The 21,122-nt window shown below is 43.9% G+C and overlaps 2 protein-coding genes across 2 annotated transcripts; one reads left to right on the top strand and one right to left on the bottom strand.

Moving 5' to 3' along the window:
• The first annotated feature begins 942 nt into the window (after positions 1-942).
• Positions 943-9,177, top strand: LOC111946281 (E3 ubiquitin/ISG15 ligase TRIM25). Its single transcript, XM_023954673.2, has 8 exons — positions 943-1,832; positions 3,121-3,216; positions 3,301-3,534; positions 3,621-3,789; positions 3,944-4,003; positions 5,095-5,280; positions 6,912-7,034; positions 8,888-9,177. The coding sequence occupies exons 1-8, from the start codon at positions 1,215-1,217 to the stop codon at positions 9,031-9,033; spliced, it is 1,632 nt and encodes a 543-aa protein (XP_023810441.1). The 5' UTR covers positions 943-1,214; the 3' UTR covers positions 9,034-9,177.
• A 3,681-nt stretch (positions 9,178-12,858) lies between these two features.
• dgke (diacylglycerol kinase, epsilon) lies at positions 12,859-20,253 on the bottom strand. Its single transcript, XM_023954679.2, has 11 exons — positions 19,520-20,253; positions 18,469-18,628; positions 18,279-18,398; positions 18,065-18,208; positions 17,828-17,985; positions 17,688-17,736; positions 17,501-17,614; positions 17,329-17,400; positions 16,396-16,523; positions 16,045-16,156; positions 12,859-14,267 (listed from the first exon to the last, which is right to left on the bottom strand). Exons 1-11 carry the CDS (start codon positions 19,969-19,971, stop codon positions 14,046-14,048), a joined length of 1,731 nt encoding a protein of 576 aa, XP_023810447.1. The 5' UTR covers positions 19,972-20,253; the 3' UTR covers positions 12,859-14,045.
• Positions 20,254-21,122: the final 869 nt, after the last annotated feature.

Below are 21,122 nucleotides of genomic sequence, written 5' to 3'. Positions count from 1 at the left end.
CCCATTGATGTAGTTTTTCAGGTCCCCCAGCCGGGACTTGAACCGGGGGCCTTCTTGCTGTGAGGCAAGAGCGCTTACCACTGCGTCACCGTGCAGCCCCACATTCGCGTAAAGTCAACAGAATTTGCCCACACCTCGTACCCGGCGGAAAAGGAATTTTGGGCACAAACGACACCCCACACAAAGACAATGACGTTACAGAGAGTGATTCAGTTAAAAAATGCTTATGGAGCAAAAAAAAAAATATATATATATATATTTTAAATACAGTAATGAAACTGAATTATTATGGGATGGGAGAACAACCAACAGCTTGGGTCCATTTTGTGGCAAGAGTTGAAAAAAAAAATCAATTACATTTTATATGTCATAATTCACTTGACAATGCAATATGATGAAATTGCAAATTGATTGTTGAGAATTGCGTATTTCTCATTTGGCTTTTCCCATCAGGGTTCGCCACCGCGAAACAAACTCTCCTTCGAGGATGAGCTGCATGGTTAACTTGACGATGTTTCACGCCGGATGCCCATCCTGACGCAACCCTCTCAATTTATCCGGGCTTGGGACCGGCACAGAAGCAGAGAAGGGAATAGGGAACAGCCCGGATTCCCTGGTTTCACGGACGGAATGCGCTGCAAACCAGCACGAGCTAAACTGGCTCCTATTACTTTGAAATATGACAAAGAAAAATACTTCCAACCCCTTCCCCAGTGCCTTTTCTCTCTCTCAATATTTAAGAATCCGAAGACATTTAACTTTTTTAATTTTAACAAGGAAAGTGCTGCTTGGGAACTAGTATAGATTCATATTTTTAACAGTAATACATATAAATAATATAGAAATTATTTTTAACAAAGAGTAAATAGAGCCTTCTGTAAATGTTTACGCAGCGCGGAAGGATTTAATTCTCTTTACACCGCAGTCCGGGTGAATCCTCGATTCTGATTGGCTGCTGGGTGTACATTAAAAAGTGAAAAACTGACCAGACGGTTCAGGCTTCCGGTAATTTGTGTTGACTCGTTATCGGGCATTATTCCCTTTGTACGCTGTTGAAAAAAAACTCTCTTCTTTATTTCGAAGTCAAATTGGTGCCGCTAAACGCCTCGTGACGTTTGTTTGGAGGCGGTTTCCAAACAAGCCGTTAGGTTTCGTTTCTCCCTCCCTCCCTTGAAAGTGCGTCATCGTCTCTCCGAACAGCAGCAGCAGTTTTCATGATGGCGGAGGAGGCCGACTTTTCCCTGTGCGCTCTGGAGGAGGAGCTGACCTGCTGCATCTGCCTGAGCCCCTTCGACTGTCCGGTCACCATCCCCTGCGGACACAACTTCTGCCAGGACTGCCTGCTCGCCACCTGGGAGGACGCCAACTTCAGCTGCCCTCAGTGTCGGACCAGCTTCCCGTCCAGGCCAGAGCTGCAGAAGAACACGGTCCTCAGCTCCGTGGTGGAGGCCTTCAAGCTGAAGTCCTCCAAGAACAGCTCAGCCATCCCGACCGAGCAGGAGAGCAAAGCTGAGGAGCAGAGCAAAGCTGAGGAGAAGCATGTGGTCCTCTGCGACACATGTATGGAGGCAGAGGCCTCCAGGACCTGCCTCACCTGCATGGCCTCCTACTGCGAGGAGCACCTGCGGCCTCACCGGGAGAACCCCACCTTCCGCGTCCACCAGCTGATCGATCCTGTGGGGGATCTGTCGGAGCACATCTGCTCCGAACACCACAAGCTGATGGAGCATTTCTGCACGGAGCACGGACGTCTGATCTGCAGCTCCTGCCTCCAGCAGGTCCACAAATCCTGCTCCTTCTCCTCTCCTGAGGAGCAGAGGGGCCTGAAGGAGGTAAGTCTTCCTCCACAGCTCCCATCTGCCAGCCCGAAGTCAAGTGTCTGATGAAGCCCTCCTTCATCAGTTAAGATGCAATCCCCAGAGCCCCATCCCATCGAAAAGCTCCATAATCATTTCAGTATTTCAGGAGGGTAAATACTATAACAATAAGAAATTTACAACTGAGCAACAGAAAACTGTGGCTCCTTTCTGTTACTTTTCTGACTTGTATAGATTTTTATGTACTTTAAAAAGCTTGTTGTGAACGTGTTCGTATCAAATTCCTGAACATTTGTTGTCAAAAAAATGAAGAAAAAAAGTTTTTCCAAGTTTTACAATCTGAGTCCCATATTCCTCCTCCAGCAAAATGAGTTGGTAAACAAAACTATGGTTAAAAAAAAAAAAAAGCTGAACAAACAAAAATGTTTCAGTGGCTCCCTTACTGACCTGTAGACTTTGTTCCCACACAACAAACATGATTGGTTCTTTTTGTAGTTGTCACAGTACAATAACAGGCAAGAATTGTACTTCCTGATTGAGACCGATTTAAAGTCAAATGAACTGGAGCCAAGTCAGTTCAGGGAGTGATCGCTGCATGGCTTGATTCAAGCAATTCATCCCCAGCATGCTGACATACTGGTCTGGGATTACATTTAGGGTGTATTCAGACGGGAAAAGTCTGTTAATCCGGTCTGAGAACGCTAAATTTAGTCCGGCTCTAGTCATGAACGTTGCATTTGGACTGTCGGACTGTCAGCCGGAGAGTTCTGTTCTGGGCCAAAGCTTGTAAACAAAACCATGTGACTAAACATCTGTTTAGTCGTTGGCCAGGAATTGCGAGGGTGGGGCAAAGTGACGAGAGGAAGAATACTGGATAATGTCTCAACGTTGGTACGACACTTTGTACTTTGGTACGGCGGAGGCATGCTGCAAGGCGGTTACTGAGGTCCAGTGTTTTTATTTAGACTGCTGAAACTCAGAGCAAACTGGACCTCAGTCTGATTGGAAACGAACCGTTGAAAGATGGGTCAGAGAGCGGTTCCTGGTCCTGGACCAGGATGTACCGAGACTGAAAATTTGGTCCAGATTATCGAGAGAAACAAATTCTAGCTCAGTTTAATGTGTCCAGTCTGAGTGGACCCCGGGGGAGGATCGGTGAAAGTTTTTTTTTTTTTTTTTTTTTGTAATTGCCTTCAAAATAATATTAATAACCTTTTGATTGACAGGTGGTCACGTGACCAAACGCTCTGTTGGTGATGGGTTTCTACTCAAATCGTTCTTGGTTCTTTTTTTGTTTCTGCAGAACGACTTCAGAGCAAAGTTGAGTTTGCTGAACGAGAAGATCGAGAGGACGGATTCGGTTGTTCTCCAGATAACTGACATGCAGAACAAGCTTAAGGTAACCTTCAGACAAATTCGAGTCAAATGTCCCTACAGCAGCAGGACACATGGATGGGCGTCTTCATTTGGACCATTTTTCCAGGGGGCTGCCAACAGCAGAAAGACGGCGCTGTCGGCTGCGTACCAACAACTGAGGGACGTGCTGGCTCAAGATGAGCGCGCTGCTCTGCACGAGGTGGACTGCGAGCTGGAGAAGGGTCAGATGAAGCTTCAGCACTTCGCCAAGAGGTTCTCCGAGAACAACGAGAAGATGAGGACCGCCAGGGAGGACATCAACGAACTGCTGCGTCGGTCCCAGACCACAGCCTTTCTGCAGGTGGAGTTTGTGCTGGAAGGAAACTGCACAGAGGAGCAGAACAACGACAAAACTGATGCTGGTTTTTATTTCATGATTGTTTCCAGGCCTCCTTTGAACTTCCAAAGGTCATAAAGTTTGACCCTTATGCGCCTCGGATCAACCTGGATTCTGAAAGAGTGACAGCAGCACAGAGCTTTGCTGCTGACCTGAAGGGGAGTCTGATGGAGATTCTGTCTCAGCCCTTTGAGGCCAGACCACCTCTTCTTGGATCAGGTAACCGACTGACTTTCTCTGTTTCTGCACGTCTTGTGTGGAATTGTTCTTTCTCTTGTCGTGACTTCTTCACCCCTTTTGATGTATATAAATGTGCGAGTAAGCAGCGGAATGTCTGACAAGTCATAAACTGTTGAATGTATATATTTTCCAGGCGATGCTGAAACATCTGGGTCAGAATCGGAACCTGAAAGTACCGGGGATGAGCCATCGAGTACGTCCTCCTTTCATGAAGAGTCTTCCGGGTTGGGGTTGACGCCATGGTGGCAGCAAACGGCTGCAATTATCTACTTAATTTATTGCTGAAAAAAGCCAAATCATTGCAAAAAAGTGGCAACCGCTGAACCTTTTCAACTGGAGCTACGTTCACCCCCCCCCTCTGCCAAGCGTGTTAAATCGGCCCCTTCCAATGAAAAGTGGGATTCTGTGTTCAAAGATCTCATCTTCACCCCCAGCTGTGCAGTTTTTACAACCGTTTGAGCTCTTGCTGCAAGTTGCAGCCATTGAACGCGTGTTGAACGGAAAACCAGATTGAACTTTGACCAATCGGAGACTCCGATTTAGACCCTGTGTTTGAATGGCCACATGCTTTATACATAGAGGCTCTACGTCTGAATTCCTTCACTATATAGTTCACCAGTTTGTAGTGCTGTCCGAATCTACGACTCCATAGAAGTTTCCCAGAAGTGTCTGCGAAAAACCAGTGTCCATCAATGGTCACTAGATTGGCGAATATAGACCACAATGCATTGCGTTTGAACAATTTTTGCCCCCAAAAAGTTTTTTTTTGTAAATAAACCAACATTATTATCTTCATAACTCAGTGATTCATAAATGTTCATCATAAAACATTCGTATCAATGAGATTTTCACTTTGTGAAATCGATGACGTCATATTTGCAGTTTAAAAAAACAAAGTAGTGGACATGGTGTCCAAATTCCTTTTTAAAATCCAGGGCACTACATCGTCCCACACTGTATAGTTTTCTAGTCGTTGGGGAGTAGGGTGGGAATCAGACACAGCCAGAGACAGAGATCAGTCTTTAAAGTATGCGTAGTTACGTGCGATTGTGGGAGTTTTGAAGGTAAAAGCCCGACTTACACGTTTACATCCTGTCATTGGAAGTGGGCGGAGTGAACGTAGCTTTAGAGGGGAAGTTCTCGGTCGCCGGCATATGTTGATCAGATTTGCTCTTTAATGTTTCAAGTCAATCAAAAGTCATTATCTAACAATTCGAACGGCTTTAGGTTGTTGTAAACGCTGAAGATCTTTGCTTAAAGTGTTTCGTTTGCTTGATTTTAAAGCCTTTTCAGCACCAGAGCGACCTCAACAGGAAGGAGGTCATCCCGGCCTCAACCATCCCGCCCCTCCGGCCGTCCACACCATTTACCAGCAGGTTCCATTCCCCATTTACATGCAGCCGCGGCCGTCATGGAATAATGCGCAACACAATCGGTTTGGTCCCTCTAGCTTTTCAACAGGCCGTCAAAGTGAGTAAAAGACGGCCGCTCCGGCATCTTCACTCATGATTCTACCCCCACAGGCTGCCGGGAATTGTGTTTTTTTTCTTCTAAAATCCATAAACACAACAGTTGGTCACATCAAATGATGACTTTTAGTAAACAAAAGGATCAAACTGACCACTTGCTTCTAAAAAAAAAGACCTCAGGAGTCAAACCAATTGGTGGCATGGACTGCATCCCTTTGACTCCATGCATGACATTTTCCCAAAACGCTGCTCCAACTCTGGATTTACAGAGGATGAAATGTTTGATTTTTAATTAACAATAAGAACTATGAGGAATTTTCGAATCAAAAATTGCATTTTAAAAAAAGATTTCATGATAAATGGTCCACATTTATATTGCAAAGCCAATTTACAATGAAATGAAAGATTAAATTTATCCTATTTGGACTAAAATAGAGTTTAGAACAGCAGACAAGGTACAAAAATGACGAAGTGAAGATCCTGAAATTTTGAATGCACTTTTTTGAAGCTACGACCCCTTTATTTATTTATTAATTTATTTTTACAAAAGTTCATATTTATCTATATTCTCATTTTCGTTTGATTTTTTTTTATTTATTTTTTTTAATGGTTCTGTGGCTTTGAACTGTTATGCAGTGGTTTTTTTTTTTGTTTTTTACTTCCTTATTGCATGAAGTAAACAGATTTTTCAGCAGACTACTGGCCACTCGTAACACTCGCTGGTGTAAGAAACGGCTTTATAACAAATCCAGTTTCATGCTGAGCGTTTGGTTTTTCGCAGAGCTGCTCTCCATGAAGTGTGAAATGGTTCGTTAGTGGGCTTCGGCCTGCTGGTAAAAGCAAACTAGCAAAATCTCCACAGTTGCTCCTTTGCCCAAGAAAATTAAACTGCATCCACTGCTACCTGGAATAAATAGTTTTTGGGAACACTATACGCCTCATTTACTGCAAAAAAATCCTCAATTTGATCATTTACTAAGTTCAATAAGTTATTTTAATTCTCAGATGTGCTTTTTGATTCACTTAACCTGATGGTTAAAGAACCATTCTAACATGTTTTCTGATTATGGAGGGTGGATGGAAAAAGAAAATTAAGCTTAAAACTGCTTTCTTGTTTTTTTTTTACTTCTTTTTTTTTTGGAATCGTTGGGAATCTGGAACAGGGGAAAATATAATATTTGAAAAAAGAGCTTATTTGTTACTGAGAACAAACGGAAGCATCCGCTTGTAGACGAATGGATCACGTCTTCGTTTTCCTCGTCCGAGTTGGAATCTGGCTCAAAGCCGGGCGGCTGGATAGCCCTGGTATTGCTCACCGTTTTTGTTGCAACTGTAATTTTGGGTTGGAGTTGTGAGGGGCTGTAAACTAGCGGTAGAGCACGTGAACAGATGACTCTCAGCCATAGGTGGCGGGATGGGGGGTGAGGTTGCTCCGTGACAACAGTCCCCGCCCACAACTCGGAGATGAATTTCTACTGAGCTGCTGCTGCTATGCGGGAACTATGTCCTAAAGATTTTTGATTTTTGGCTTAAAACGGCAAAATCATGATTAAAAAAATCCTACTGGGAATATAAAAATGGACGCTTTCACAATAGAAAAGGTCTAATTTGAGAATTTTCACTCGCTTTCAGACCCTCATGGAGAAAAGTTTAAGAAACCTTCATCAGGAAGGAAGAATAAGACCACCAGCAATCCAGCTCCAAAGGCTCATCAAAACAGGGGAGGAGACAGGAGCCAGCCTCCGAAAAATAAAGGTAAGTCCTTCTCTGTTTGGGGTCTGAACTGAAAAAATGTCACATTTAGCTCTCAATGGTTTAAATCAGTCGTTTTCTGCACAAACATTTCTGTTTTTAACCGAGACACTCTGTGGCACAGCCAGTCCTTTTATGAGGCTAATTCAGGATTCACACTGTTCTTTGTGGCTTCCTTATAAGGTAATATTATTATTGTGGTAAATTTCCTGGTTTCCTAAAGTATAAGTTGATTCCAGCGCCAGCAAAAGTGTTAAATTGAGGACCCCAAAAAAAAAAAAAACCCAGTTTACCGTTCATCTTTAATATTTTGTAGGATTTCCAACATATTAAATTTCCACTCAAGCATATTTTGAGAAAAGGCAAAAGCTAACTTCGATTATTTCAATGTACCGGTAGTTTATTTTGTGAGACTGGCAGAAGTTTCATTTTGGAAAACTACCGCATTCTGTTCACCACATCTGTCTGTCGTGACACGTCACGTGACCGTAAGCAGCTGTTCGGACCGCCAAGTTAGTCAACCTCTCCGCTTAAAAGCAACCAAACATATTTAGAAAGTTTCTCTGGGGAGAAAAGTGTCGGTGAGGAAATGGAAGAAGAGCCTCCGACTCCAAAGGAACAGCTATTTACGGACAAAACCGGGAGTTTTCCTCCAAATTCAGATTTATTGAGACAGTTGTTCCCGCGGACCAGAAGCTGCTCGCTGCAGCGACTGACGTTTTAACGTTTCACACACACACATAATAAAGTTGCAGACCAGTGGATTTATGTTTATTATTTTATCCTGCTTTATTTATCCATCATTAAATGTTGGACATGGCTGAAGTTGGCGTCTGGTTGTTAGTACCCACTCTGTCGTGAAAGGGAAAAATCTTCATCTTAAAGTATAAAGCAGCGGCAAAACGTTTGACAGAGAATAAATATTAAAAGTTGCTGATTTGTGGAAACTTGTAAAAGTGACATTTAGGAATTTTCTACAGCAAGGGTGACTTAAGCAGACATCTGTTAAGAAACTTTAGCAGAGAAAATTTTCCTCTGTAAAAAAAAAAAAAAAAATACTCAGTTAATTAAGATTTATGTATAAAAAAAATTAAGATCAATCCTTTTGCCCTGAAAGATGAGTGGAGTCTGTGTTGAGTTCTCAGTGTTATAATGGTATTCAATGAAATAAAACCTGTAATGTTGTCTTTCTTGAATATCTACAACCTCTGCAAATCAAAAACTTTGTTTCAGTGAATCTTTGTCATCTGTAAAATATATATATACGTTTTCAGATTTTTATAAACTCAATTTCTTGTGGTAGCTTTTTTATTCTAGGTTTCTCAAAAACCGGAAGCCTAAAAACAATTTAGCGCCAACCTCCGCTCTGAAATGTTTTTGACATGAAACCGGTCCGTGGTCTGAAAACGGTTGGAGACCGCTGTTTTGAGCCATTTTAAAAAGGTTCCCAGTAGACGTTTATCTATAAGTAGGTTATAAAAATAGTTAATTAGAAAATCACCTCTGAGCTGTGGGTGTGATTGTTTGCCCGGAGCAACCCCGCCCCTTTCCCCATCACCCATAAGTGAGCGTTTCTCGGTTAAGGCGTTCTCCCGCTAGCTTATAGCCCCTCACAGTGCCAACCTAGCATTAGCGGTGCAACAAAAATGGCGAGCGGTATTGGAGCTATCCAGCCGCACAGTTTTGAGCCAGATTCCAGCTCAGACGAGACAAATAAGGAAAGACATTCATGGATCTAGTCGTCTACAAGCGATCAAGGATGATCTTCAAAGCAACATGCATATCCAATAAGACTAGGACACCGTTCTTCTACTTTTAACGATTGTAGATAAGCTGAAAGGACCGTTTCTCTGCAGGAGAGGACAGAAAAGCCCCCAGTGCTTCAGGAGGTCAGAAACCAGCCGCTGCAGGACCGAAATCCACCAAAGACGGAAAACCCGGCAGCCGTCCTCATTCAGCCAAACCGCCGGGACAACAGCAGCACCATAAGAAGAACAAGTAGAAGCTGTGGAACCGTCAACGTCACACTTTCCACTTAAAATGTTTAAGGCTATCTGCACAAATGGGATCTTAAAATATACTGTTGAACTTGTAAAATGTAATTCACTTTCCTTGTATTAAATAAAATGTTCTTTTGGCCACTTTATAGTGCTTCTCCTTTTATGTTAAACTTCTTCTTGATCAGGGGTCTCCATTGTGGCCCCTATTTTTAGTTTGAAAAATAAGTACTAAAGTAAAAAACAACATTTAAAGTAATGTGACTACAGCAACCAATAATGCTCCAACTTTGTAGTTTGACAGTCTGTAGTGGAGCAGTCTTTCTACGGCAAAGAGATCTGCCTTTGAAGGGCAGAGTTCTGCTTACAAAAGCAGAAGGGATTTCTCGTTTAATTTATGTGGCTCAATCTCTACAGGTTAATAACACAGTCTGCAATACAATTAAGAAAATATATAACTTTATATGGAGAAATAAAACCCACTATATCAGAAAATCTGTTATTTTAAATACGTCTGATAAAGGCGGTTTCAATTGTATTGATTTCACTGCGCTTAATAATACACTCAAGGTAATCTGGATTAAGAAATATTTCAATAACCCCACATCTATCTGGAACTTTATTCCACATTTTGTATTCTCAAAGTCAGGAGGCCTTAACTTCCTGCTATGCTGCAACAACAGTAGTCCAAAAATCCCTTTGAAACTGTCAAATTGTCATCAACGGGTTCTCTTAGCCTGGGCACTGATCTACAAACCACTTTTCTCCACAGAGTTGTATTATTTGGAATAACTGTAATATTGTCTATAAAAACAAAACTCTGTTTTTAAGTAACGGGTTTATAATGGTATAATTTTCCTCAATTATTCAAAGAACCAGGATTATTATATAACCACTCAGAATTCACAATGCAGTATAAAATACCAATGACACCCAAAGAATCTGCAGTAGTGTTTGATGCCGTAGCGTCTGGGCTTTGCATGTTATTCAGGGGTTTCTCATCCTTTGACCCCAAATCCTCCTGATGCCTTCAAATCCCCTCTGGGTAGTTTCTGCTTCACTTCGGCTAAACAGTTGAACTCAAAAATCAGAGCTTTGTTCCAGGATAATTTGCTTTCTGTTCCATCAGCTACCTTTTATTGGACTAGTTTCACTTCTAACATTGAATGGAAAAAAGTCTGGTCTTTACCACAAAAATACTTCTTAACAAATAGAAATCTCTTTTAAACTCTTGCACAGATTTTATCCAGCAAAACATTATTTAACTAAATTTAAGGCCGATATTTCTGCCAGAAACAACCTGAAACCTGCTCACATTTATTCTGGTCTTGTGAATTCACATACAAATTGTGGAAAAACATTCACAAATTTATCACCGACTATTTCTGCTGATATACAACTTTATTATAAAAACATACTATTTGGTTTCCATAGTTTTGATCTCAAAGACTGTGATGCTTTCTTTTGTATAAACATGTTATTTATGGCTAAATTTCATATTCACAAAAGCAAATTTTCCAATCAAAAACCTGATTTTTGTGTTCAAACTGGAACTGCAGCAATATTTAAACTTCATTTCAGCTTCAAAAAAATACAAAAGCTCAAAAAACAATTGTAACTCTTTTGGACTACTGTCATAAGTTTACTCTCACATTTTCCCTTTTTTTTCTATGTTTAGTTCTATTTTCTTTATTTTTAATTTTTATTCCCTTTTGTGATTGTTACTCATTAAAATCTTAAGGATGTAACATGTTTATTCTGTATTCAGAATTGTAATGTACATTATATGCGCATAAATGTTGCATTTTTTTTGTTCTGCATTTTCAATAAAAAATAAAAATAAAAAAGCAGTCTTTCTACGGTGGCCCTGAAGTGCAAATGTCACCAACAAATCCCTCAACGTGAAGACGTATTAAGGACCCACTCCTATGAAAATCTGGTTTTTGTGTGTTTAACATGTTCTTGTTGCATATTTCTCATTCTGGAGAACATAAATAAATTATAAGATGAAAGGGCTTTCCAGAGTTTTTATTTAAATCACGTTGGATCAGGAGAAAAATTAAAACCGGATGCTGTCAAAGCTCTGACTTCTATCACGATGTATCCCCAATCTTATGGTTCTATGACCGACATCTGTTTGCTTTGATTGTTACTCAGTGGTTATATCACCTATTGGTTCTCCGGGTGCGGTTTTAAATTAGTGTATGACTACAAGTCTAGTGAATTAAAGTTGTTTGAAAAAACAACAACGACGGACTTATGACACAGCAGCAATATCTGGCTGTCTCCTATGAGGCCAGAACAGTCTGACAATTCTGAATTATGAGACTGTTCTGGCCTCATGTATGTATGGATGGATGGATGGATGGATGGATGGAAAAACCGACCGCCGATTAACACAATTTTACGAACAAAAAAGGTAACCTTACAATGTCAACGGAGATTTGTACAATATTTATATTATAAATGTATAGAGCTTTGCACAACCCATGAACGTTACATGCTTCTTAAAATGTCGCTTTTGGATGGTGGGCGGAACTGTAGTTTCCCAGCATGCCTTTTTTTTTCTTCAGTACAGTACTTCCCACTCGCCACAAGCCCCTCGCAAACCCAAACTAACGTCAGTGTAGGAGGTATTCAGTTGCACAGTTTAGAGTCAGATAGTCGCTCAGATGAGGAGAATGAAGACTTCAATGCATCTATTTGTCTGTATGTGGATGATTTAGAATTGGAGGAGATATGAGGCCCGAACAGTTTCACAAGTCTCTGTTCATTAAATAAAGTCCGACTAATGGTGTTCGTAAACTCAGTCCCAGAAATGCATTGAAAAAAAATAAAAAAATAAAGCAAAAAAAGGCTCGATCTCACCGGCTTTCTCCCGGTTTATGACGTGCAGATCTCATGGGGGGAAAAAAATCATCCACGCGATAATCCGTCCTCCAGGAAATGGGAAAATATAATAATCCAGTGTGTGGAGCTTGGAAACGGAGCGGCTCTGGGACATCCGACGTAGTTCTCAGACACGGTCCACCCGTTGTGTTTCTCTTTTCCTTTTGTTTTTTTACAGCAGCAGGTGTTTTCCCTTGCGTCATTTGATGGGCAGCCTCCCCTCTCATAGACACCGCCTGTTTCTTAATAAGGATGCTGGATATCATCATCCAATTAGTGACTTCTTAGACTTCCTACCTTTTTTATTTTCTTACTGCATTTCATTTTGATTTCTGGAAGTTACTCTTGTTTTCTAAAGTTTCTTTTTTTAACTTGTGTTTAGATTAAAAAAATTGTAGCGTTTTTAATTGTTGTTGCTATCTGTAACCCTTGTGCTATCCTAGGCACTTTAACATTGGGAGTTGGGTCATCTAGACCCACTAGACAGTGCTCTGAACCTTTTTTTCTTCAATGTTTTTTGATCTTCACTGGTGTCCATGGATTACATGAAATCTTTCCACCTTTATCATGCTAGGGAGAACACGTCAGTGTAAGGGTGGGGTCATCTAAGACAGCACAAGGGTTAAAGTTTTTGCGTTAAGTTATTTGCACTTCAGGGCCAACCTACGGTCCTCTATCGGTTTTATAGACATTTTTCTGCAGTGAAGCAGGCAGGTGTGGAGAAGTCATACTGAAGCTTTGTTCTTCATTAGAGAAACTTTAGATTATATTCAACTTTTATTTACGGCAACCAAGTTCTCTTCTTCTTGAACTTTGTGCCAAAATGTTCAGCATTTGTTCCAAATCCAAATTCATACAGGACAGAAAATTAACTCAAAATATGCTCTTTTTGGTTCAACAGGTTCCCCTACTTCAGGTCCAAAGAAAACACAGACACATGGTGCTTTTGTATGAAAATATTTATGGGAATGTTTTCAGATTCAAAGCCCCCCCCCCTCGTCTTTACATTCATTTCAGTCATTTCTGTTTGTAAACTGCTCTCAAATGATTGTTTCCTCAAACACAGAGGTTCTTTGCTCTTCGGTGGAGGCCACACATTGGGATAATACTGTGATTGAAGTGATTTTCATCACATTTCTGACAGCTAATGTTCCAACAGTGAAGCTTTTTGGTACGACGGCACGAGGAAACTACAAAAACACATGCTTTCGAAGCGAGAGCTGGCGTGGAAATACAGACTATTTCATGAGCGTTCAACTGTCACAATAAACCTGACTGTACAGCACACATCATCTTTGAATAGTTCTTCTCAGATGGCTTCGGTTTGCAGTTACATTTAAGCTGATTCAGTGTCACAAACCTGTGGAGTAAACAAAGGGCAACAAGACATTCGACAGGAACCACAGGTACAGCTGATCCCTGTTCGGTAAACAGAAATCTGACCTCCGCACAGGAAAAACAAACCGTGCAGTTTTCCACCTTGAGGCTGTCAGCAGAAGTACAGAAACGGGACAGACGGGCGTCCGCGGCGCGGCGCCACGTTTGCTGCCGCAGGAGGATGAACCGAGCCTGAGCTCTGCTCCTCTGCGGTCACTTGGCCGTGAAACGGAACGGTGCGGCTGCCATTCCGCCGCTCGTGGAGGACGTAAAGCGGCGCACCGATGTCAGTGTTTGACTCTTCCCTGCAGAGGTTCGTCCGTCTTCAGGCCAACTCACAAGTGCACATCAGAATTTGGCGTGGCACGACACTTTTAGTAAAGTTATGGATTAAAAAATGTTTTCATTTTTATAATCAGACGGTTTTCCTTTTTCTTTTTTAGAAAATTCAACAGTAAAATATTTCTGTTTTTGAAACAGGCTTTAAGGATTCCCTGTGGATTAGCTGCTGCTCATTTAGAAATGGCTTCGCAGGTCACCTGGACACGGGTGAAGATCCTGATGCCGACAGGCCTTCCGATTCAATGAATACAGTGAAGTCTTCAATGGCACGAAGCGTCAGTGCAAATCAACTGCTCTCTGATCGAATTCTCTCCTGGAAACTGCCTGAGCTCTATGAATACATCCTAGACTGGGAGAACTTAAGCAAGCGAGGAGGAACGACTACGAGGAGTTACGTTTGGGCGAGGGCTCAAGTTGGATTCGCCGGCGACCAGGGGGGTCTGGGAGAATCTTGAGGGGTGAGGCTCTCCGCCTCCGAGGCGCTGGTTTCGTCCTCTTCGTCGTCTGTCTGCTCGGAGCTGTGGTACAGCATCAGGGCCTGGGTCTTGTGGGTGATGGTGATGGTGCAGGGACCCTGCGCCCACGGCTCGCCGTCCACCTGCATCGGCATCGTGGAGCTCTTCAGAACCAGCTGCAGAGAGGACGGCGAAGAGGGAGCCCCAAACATGACAACAGGGAGCAGCAGCTTCATTTTTATTTTAACACCATCACCTCATACAATTTCTACAAAATTTCTCCAAAGCTTTGACGTCACTTCTTATTCCAACAGTAAGAAATATTGAGTTACTTTCAAAGTATAAAAAAAGTAAAAGGGTCCTAGAGCAGCGGTCTGCAACCTGGGTCTGCGGAGCCACATGTGGCCCTTTGACCCCTCCATCGTGACTCTGTGGTTTTAGGAAAATAAAGTTTTCCATTTAAAAAAAACAACTGTAAAGTAAATAAGCTCCTGACTACACTACCCACAATGCTCCAACAGTCAATCAAGCAGTTCGTCTTTAAAGTTTGACAAAGTCGGACTAAAACATTTTGAAATATTTTTTAGTGCCGGGAACCACAGACAATCCGTTAGACCAGTGTTTTTCAACCTTTTTTGAGCCACGGCACACTTTAACCTTGACAAAAATCCCGCGGCACACCAGCATCCAAAATAAAAAAAAAGCAAGCAGAAACTCATAGTCTGTATTTATCTACAGCCCCCCCCCGCGCATTCTCACATGCATTTTGGTGATAATTGTGGCAGAAAAAGCAGGAAGTTGCAGCTGTTTTTTCTAAAAGATGAAATAAAAGTTAAGTTAAAAAATTGAAAAACTGATGTGTGTTCGTTGTGGTTTCAAGACGTCTAACAAGGACGACTCATTGTGCGCTGAGGCGCTGTCCCTTTAACCCAATGCATCATGGGAGACACGCGATTAAGCCTTCAAGAATGATTGGCGGAGACAGTTAAAGGGGCGGGACTTTTCCGCAAACAGCTTTGGTTGCAGCTAAATCGCGGTACCGTCATTCTTATCAAAATGTCTTTAATAGAATCAAATAAACACAAAGAAAAAGGAATTTTACGATTTTTTATATTCCTAACTACTCAGTGTTTTATCAATGTTTTTAGATCAGTTAATGTTCCCACGGCACACCTGACCATCTCGCTTACTGGTTGAAAAACACTGGGTTAGAGGTCAGTGAGCACGATTCATCCTTAAGGTGGACGACATCACTAGGCAGATTTTAAGTGCAAAAGGAAGTCACTAAATTAACCCTGATTTTGGTTTAATTAGCATAATGTAAATAATTCTGGCAGAGATGCACCCGTAAAATAAACCGTTTTTTAATCAGATATTACATTTGCTGCATTGAGATTTTTTTCTCTTCACGTCGTATGTTTTAATTTTGCCAAAAACAGATGGATAGATAAATAGATGAATAAAAATTATTAAAAGAATAATTACCAATTAACAACAGACATTTTAAATAAAACAGGATCTTAAAAAAAAAAAAGAGTTCCACTCCCTCTGGATCAATAGATAAATAATCAATAAAATGTTTTTCCTATATTCATCATAATAGTTATAATGACATAAATACTAATGTCTTCTTTTTCCAAAGGTTCAGTCAGACTTTGTGGCTCCTGTTGGGTTAGGAAAGGCTCTTTAAGAGTTGAAGGTTGCAGACCCCTTCAACCAATTGTGTTTTTGCAAATGAGGTACTTTTCTATATTCCTTAAAATGTTAACATCTTTAGAAACAAACAGCATTACACCATAAATGATGTCAGTTCAAATCCAATCTAGTGCTGGCCAGAGGCCAGGGACACAAACTGATTCCCTCATTGTCTTTCAGTGCTCAGCGAGGTAAACAGGAAGCTCTGTGTGTGTGTGTGTGTGTGTGTGTGTGTGTGTGCGTGTGCGTCTGCCTCACCCTGACAGTGTGCGCCTGGCCCAGCCGCACAGGGTTGGCCATCTTGACCTGGATCTGTGCGCAGTGGAAGGAGCCGAACACGCCCACCACCTCCAGCAAACCATCGTCCAGCCTGCAGGGTCACATGGCACTGCTGCTGACTCCCCGTTACCACGGTAACCAAACATCTCACAAGGGGGAAATCAATGCACAGGGGCTGTTTTTCCTCCACCCCCCCCCCCCACCCCCCATTTAATATTATTTTTAAATATATTTAAACGGTAAGTATTTACAGGTTTCTATCGATGATTAGCAAAACTAAATGTCAAAACTCCCCCAGTTTTTGCTTTAGTATAAATGTGCAGATCTTACCGAGTGGGGGGGCAGGGTTCATCTCCCATCCCCTCCCAGAGTCTGCAGCCTCCCCCCCAGTAGCCGATGTTACAGACGATGATGCCCTCCAGACTGGGCAGCTCCACCCGTTCTCCATCCAGCTCCAGCTGATGCAGAAAAAACACTGTTGTTGTCGTTTTATGAGGCGGCACAAAAAGCGAGAAGCCGAGGCGCCGTCCGTACAACCGCTCCAACATTGAACACAGCGTGCAGGTTTCTATACGTACACATCGCCGTCTGCATGGTCAGGCCTCCACTTCCTGTGAAAAGTCTGAGTTCAGTAGCTACTCTAGCTCCTCAGACCGTTTTCAGGCTCTACGTTTAAAACGTGCCGCCGTCGAACACGTCAGCCGGTCCAGATTGACCAATCAGGGGCTCAGAATGGGGAGTAATGTTTCGGTGGCTAACTGTCAAGTTTAAAATCTCAAATTTGAAAAGAGCAAACTATCTGGTGTCACGTTTTTCAAAATAAAGGTCAACTGACATGAGGGTTATCCGCCATCGCAAAAGACTCTAGCAATGAAGCCAACTGTTCTGCTCTGTCATAATATAATCAGAATTAAAAGACCGTCGGGAACGCTTTGAAAATAGATCAAAAGATGATCGGGGAGGGACTTTAAATACGAAAGAAAAGTTCCTGTCAGTCTGAGAAAAGTGTAGAAAGCATTAATGAAAGACCGCTTTGCAGATTTCGTTTAAAGCGGGTTATTTTTAGAAGGCAACTCCCCTTTTCTTTTTTCTAATTCATCTGTGGGCTTTTCTCCTTTTTTCTCTGGCCTTTCATTATAGAAGAGTACACGTTTAAATCCATCAATCATTTAGGATGGTAGAGATCAAAGGTGATACATACATCCATACAATCCGTCAAGAATTTCAATAAACTTTAAACGTCAAACTAAAACAGAAGTGTACCTCAATCCTCTTATCCAGGTCTTTACATTCCTGCACCAAACAATCTCTGGTGCCGTAGAGGAAGTACACGGCCTGAGGGGAGGGGAAAAACCAACAGCCACGGGTTTGCATTCAAATGGACAGACGCGGGCGGTGGGGGGGGGTTTGGGAATTCAAACGAAGCTCTCCCGACCTTATTTATGATGCGGCTGGAGAAGAAGGAGGGCGTTTTCTCGCGGTGCGCGTGGAAGTTCAGCGCCATCAGGGCGTCGGGGCCCACGGAGAAGTAGTTGTTCATGGACAGGACCTGAGGCAGATGCACAGACAGGTCAGCACAAAGGCACAAGACACCGAAACCGGCACCAACACAGGAAGCAGACCTTTGGTTTACGAAAGTAGACTCCCTTTGAAGCCACCTGAACTTTCCACCTAGAAAGGAAAAAAAAACTCTGATTCACAGCTTAAGAAAAGGAAATTGGAGTTTTTAAATAAAGAGGTTTGGGTTTTTTTCAGACCCCACCTGTCCATCTGCACCACTTCAGCATCCAGGATGTTGCGGAGAACCTGCTCCACGGGAATCTCCCCGGCGTACCCGGCCCCCCACCCCAACGTGTTGGAGAGGTCGTTCCCGGTTCCCAAAGGCAGGATGGTCACTCTGGGGATAAACTGGTCTTGAGCCTGACGACAAACCCAACGGTAAATCCATGGAAACCTGAGGTCAGAGAAGAAGAGCCCTCACCTCCCCTCCCCTCCTCACCTTCAGCTTCATGGCATCGATGGCATCCAGAACCCACCCAACGGTGCCGTCCCCCCCGCACACCAGCACCTGCACCCTGCCGGGGGGCAGGAGGTTGCACAGCTGCAGGGCTTTGGTTGGCGGCAGCACGGAGAGGTCAAACACCTGCCAAAGAGAAGGAACCTGAGCCCAGCGAAGGAAACGGGAAGAGCTGGCCTCAGGCGGAGGAGCTGACCTGAACGGGGTTGAGGACGGTGCGAAACTCTCCCAGCAGGGCCTCCCCCATGTTGTTACCGCTGCGCGTGTTGGCCAAGACCAGGATGGGATTCCAGCCACCGCCGCAGGTGGCGCCCAGCTGCACAAACGGTGTTTTAGCCACAGTTTGAGGCACCGCAGGGGGCCTGCATGCGCCGCTCTGGACTCACCTTGCTGAACTCGTCTGGGTGGCGGCGGCGGAGCTTGCTGACCTGGTAGAGGTAGTGGGGGGGGATGATGAGGCTGCGGAATTCGCCCAAGTCGCAAACGTCCGCAGTGGAAAGGCTGTCCATGCAGTCATCGTGAACGGTCGTCTGACACCAGACGCACCTGAAGGGGAAGAGGTTAGACGACCCACACCAAACGGCAACTGTCAAGCACAGTGGTGGCAGAGTGGTGGTATGGGGTTCTGCAGCTACAGCCCTTCCTTACTGGGGTGGCCCTTAAAAACAAACACATCCCATCTGACCACCACATGTGAACGACTGTAAATGTGTATTAAAGGCTAAATTGGGCCTCATATAAACCAAAAAAGAAAAAGCAATACCGTGCCTTTTTGTTTTAAATCACCTGTATTAAGCCCCTCCTCACCTGCATGAATCCCCTCCTCACCTGCGTGAATCCCCTCCTCACCTGTCTGAATCCTTTCCTCACCTGTCTGAATCCCCTCCTCACCTGTCTGAATCCCCTCCTCACCTGTCTGAATCCCCTCCTCACCTGCGTGAATCCCCTCCTCACCTGTCTAAATCCCCTCCTCAGCTGCGTGAATCCCCTCCTCACCTGCGTGAATCCCCTCCTCACCTGCAGGAATCCTCCCCTCACCTGCCCAAATCCCTTCCTCACCTGTCTGAATCCCCTCCTCACCTGTGTGAATCCCCTCCTCACCTGTCTGAATCCCCTCCTCACCTGCCCGAATCCCCTCCTCACCTGTCTGAATCCCCTCCTCACCTGTCTGAATCCCATCCTCACCTGTCTTAATCCCCTCCTCACCTGTCTAAATCCCCTCCTCACCTGTCTGAATCCCCTCCTCACCTGTCTGAATCCTCCCCTCACCTGCCCAAATCCCTTCCTCACCTGTCTGAATCCCCTCCTCACCTGCGTGAATCCCCTCCTCACCTGTCTGAATCCCCTCCTCACCTGTCTAAATCCCCTCCTCACCTGTCTGAATCCCCTCCTCACCTGTCTGAATCCCCTCCTCACCTGTTTGAATCCCCTCCTCACCTGTGGTCGCAGAGCTTGGGCTGCGTCCCGCACTGCTGCTTGCACACTGCGCAGTAGCTGGCCAGCGGCACGTTCCCCCGGACCCAGCGGTGCTCCGCGGACCCTCCGGGGCCACACGGGGCCATGATCTCTTTGCACGGCATGCTGCGGTCCGCCCCGCGCAGGCACTGCTCGTCCACGCACACGCCGCAGCACTCGCAGAAGGCGCCGTGCAGGATGTGCTGGGCGCAGACGCAGCAGTAGGTGGGCTTGTTGAACAGGTCCGTGTAGTGCCAGCCGTGCTTGCTCTTCCGAAAGAACTCCTCCATGGAGCTTTTCCGCTTGGAGCGCCGCGCGCTGCACCACAGAACGAAGGCGACCGGAACCACGACGGCCAGGGAGGTCCAGAGCAGCAGCGGCCATTCCCGCCGGGAGCCGCAGTCGCCCTGCGCCTCTGCCCCGTCTGAGCTCATCCCTCTGGCGGGCTTCAGGCGGCGGACACGAGGGAAACCGAGGAAGAGGGCGGTGTGGACGGAACGCGCTGGCGGGAAGGAACGCCGCGTTTCTCCGGGACGGACATGTTCACGAACACAAACGGGATTCTGACATCACTTGAAAACGGACATATAACGCGAGAAATAAACGGCGCTCCTAAATGCGTACAGCTAGCTTGGTACCAGCAAAGAGTCTATACACGTCAAGATGATTCACGCTCAAGAGGGAGCATGCGCACTGCGTCCAAACGGAAGAAGCCCGATTCCGGTTTCCCCCTTCAAAGTAAAAGACCAAAACCAACATAAAAAATAAAAACCAGCAATAACTTACTGTTAAAGGAAACTATGTCCTTGTTAGATTTACGCCTCCACTTTTTTCCTGGAAATAAACCAGGAAATACCAAATGCTTTAATTCTTCTAAAGGCAAGGCAAGGCAAGTTTATTTGTATAGCACAATTCATACACAAAGTAATTCAAGGTGCTTCACAAAACAGAAAAATGCATTAAAATCACAATACATCATAGAAAGACCACTGTAGGCAGGTGGCAGAAGGGAGCAAAGTCCCTTTGACTCTAATTTAAGAATAGAATTAAAACCAAAAATACTAGCACAGCCTGGTAATATGACTGTTTTTTCCCACCCAACTATAAACGGTGAAAATATTTTTCTTAACTACCTACCATGTGTTTTTAACATATTCCTCTGATATAAATAAATACATTTTCAGATTACATCTGCATTTCTTAGTACCATTTCTGTTGGCACCACTACTGTTTCGGGGTGTGAGACACTAAGCTAGTGAGAGAGCGTGGACACAGAGAGCTCTCAGCAACGGGGAGGGGAAGAGAGGGTGGGGTTGCTCTGCGTCAACAGTCCCCACCCACAATTCAGAGGTGAATCTCTTCAGAACGACTGCAGACACTTTCCTAGAAAACACCTGTTTTTTTGCTTGGTTTTTTTTTGGCTAAAAACGACACAATAACCAAAAGAACATGGGGAGAGAGACTCTAATTTATGCACGATTTAGTTATTTAGTTTTTCAAATAAAAAACTATTCTATTTGGTGAAAAATAAATGATGTTGTGCAGATATACATTGTATTTCCCCATTTCAATTTTATTTTTATTT

This window comes from Oryzias latipes, chromosome 1 (assembly GCF_053564925.1).
Source record: "Oryzias latipes strain Hd-rR chromosome 1, Olatipes_Hd-rR_3.1".
In the NCBI taxonomy this organism is placed as follows: domain Eukaryota; kingdom Metazoa; phylum Chordata; class Actinopteri; order Beloniformes; family Adrianichthyidae; genus Oryzias; species Oryzias latipes.
Note: the sequence above shows the minus strand (reverse complement) of the source record. Positions and strands in the feature narration are given on the sequence as shown.

Bases quoted from the DNA above. Each gene is read 5' to 3' on its own strand.
- LOC111946281 (XM_023954673.2), top strand. From the start codon at position 1,215: ATGATGGCGGAGGAGGCCGACTTTTCCCTGTGCGCTCTGGAGGAGGAG. The intron at 1,833-3,120 runs GTAAGTCTTCCT...TTGTTTCTGCAG, and splicing joins AGCAGAGGGGCCTGAAGGAG to AACGACTTCAGAGCAAAGTT. The intron at 3,790-3,943 runs GTAACCGACTGA...TATATTTTCCAG, and splicing joins ACCACCTCTTCTTGGATCAG to GCGATGCTGAAACATCTGGG.
- dgke (XM_023954679.2), bottom strand. From the start codon at position 19,971: ATGAGCTCAGACGGGGCAGAGGCGCAGGGCGACTGCGGCTCCCGGCGG. The intron at 18,629-19,519 runs GTGAGGAGGGGA...CTTCCCCTTCAG, and splicing joins CCCAAGCTCTGCGACCACAG to GTGCGTCTGGTGTCAGACGA. The intron at 17,737-17,827 runs GTGGGGTCTGAA...TTTCCTTTCTAG, and splicing joins GAAGTGGTGCAGATGGACAG to GTGGAAAGTTCAGGTGGCTT.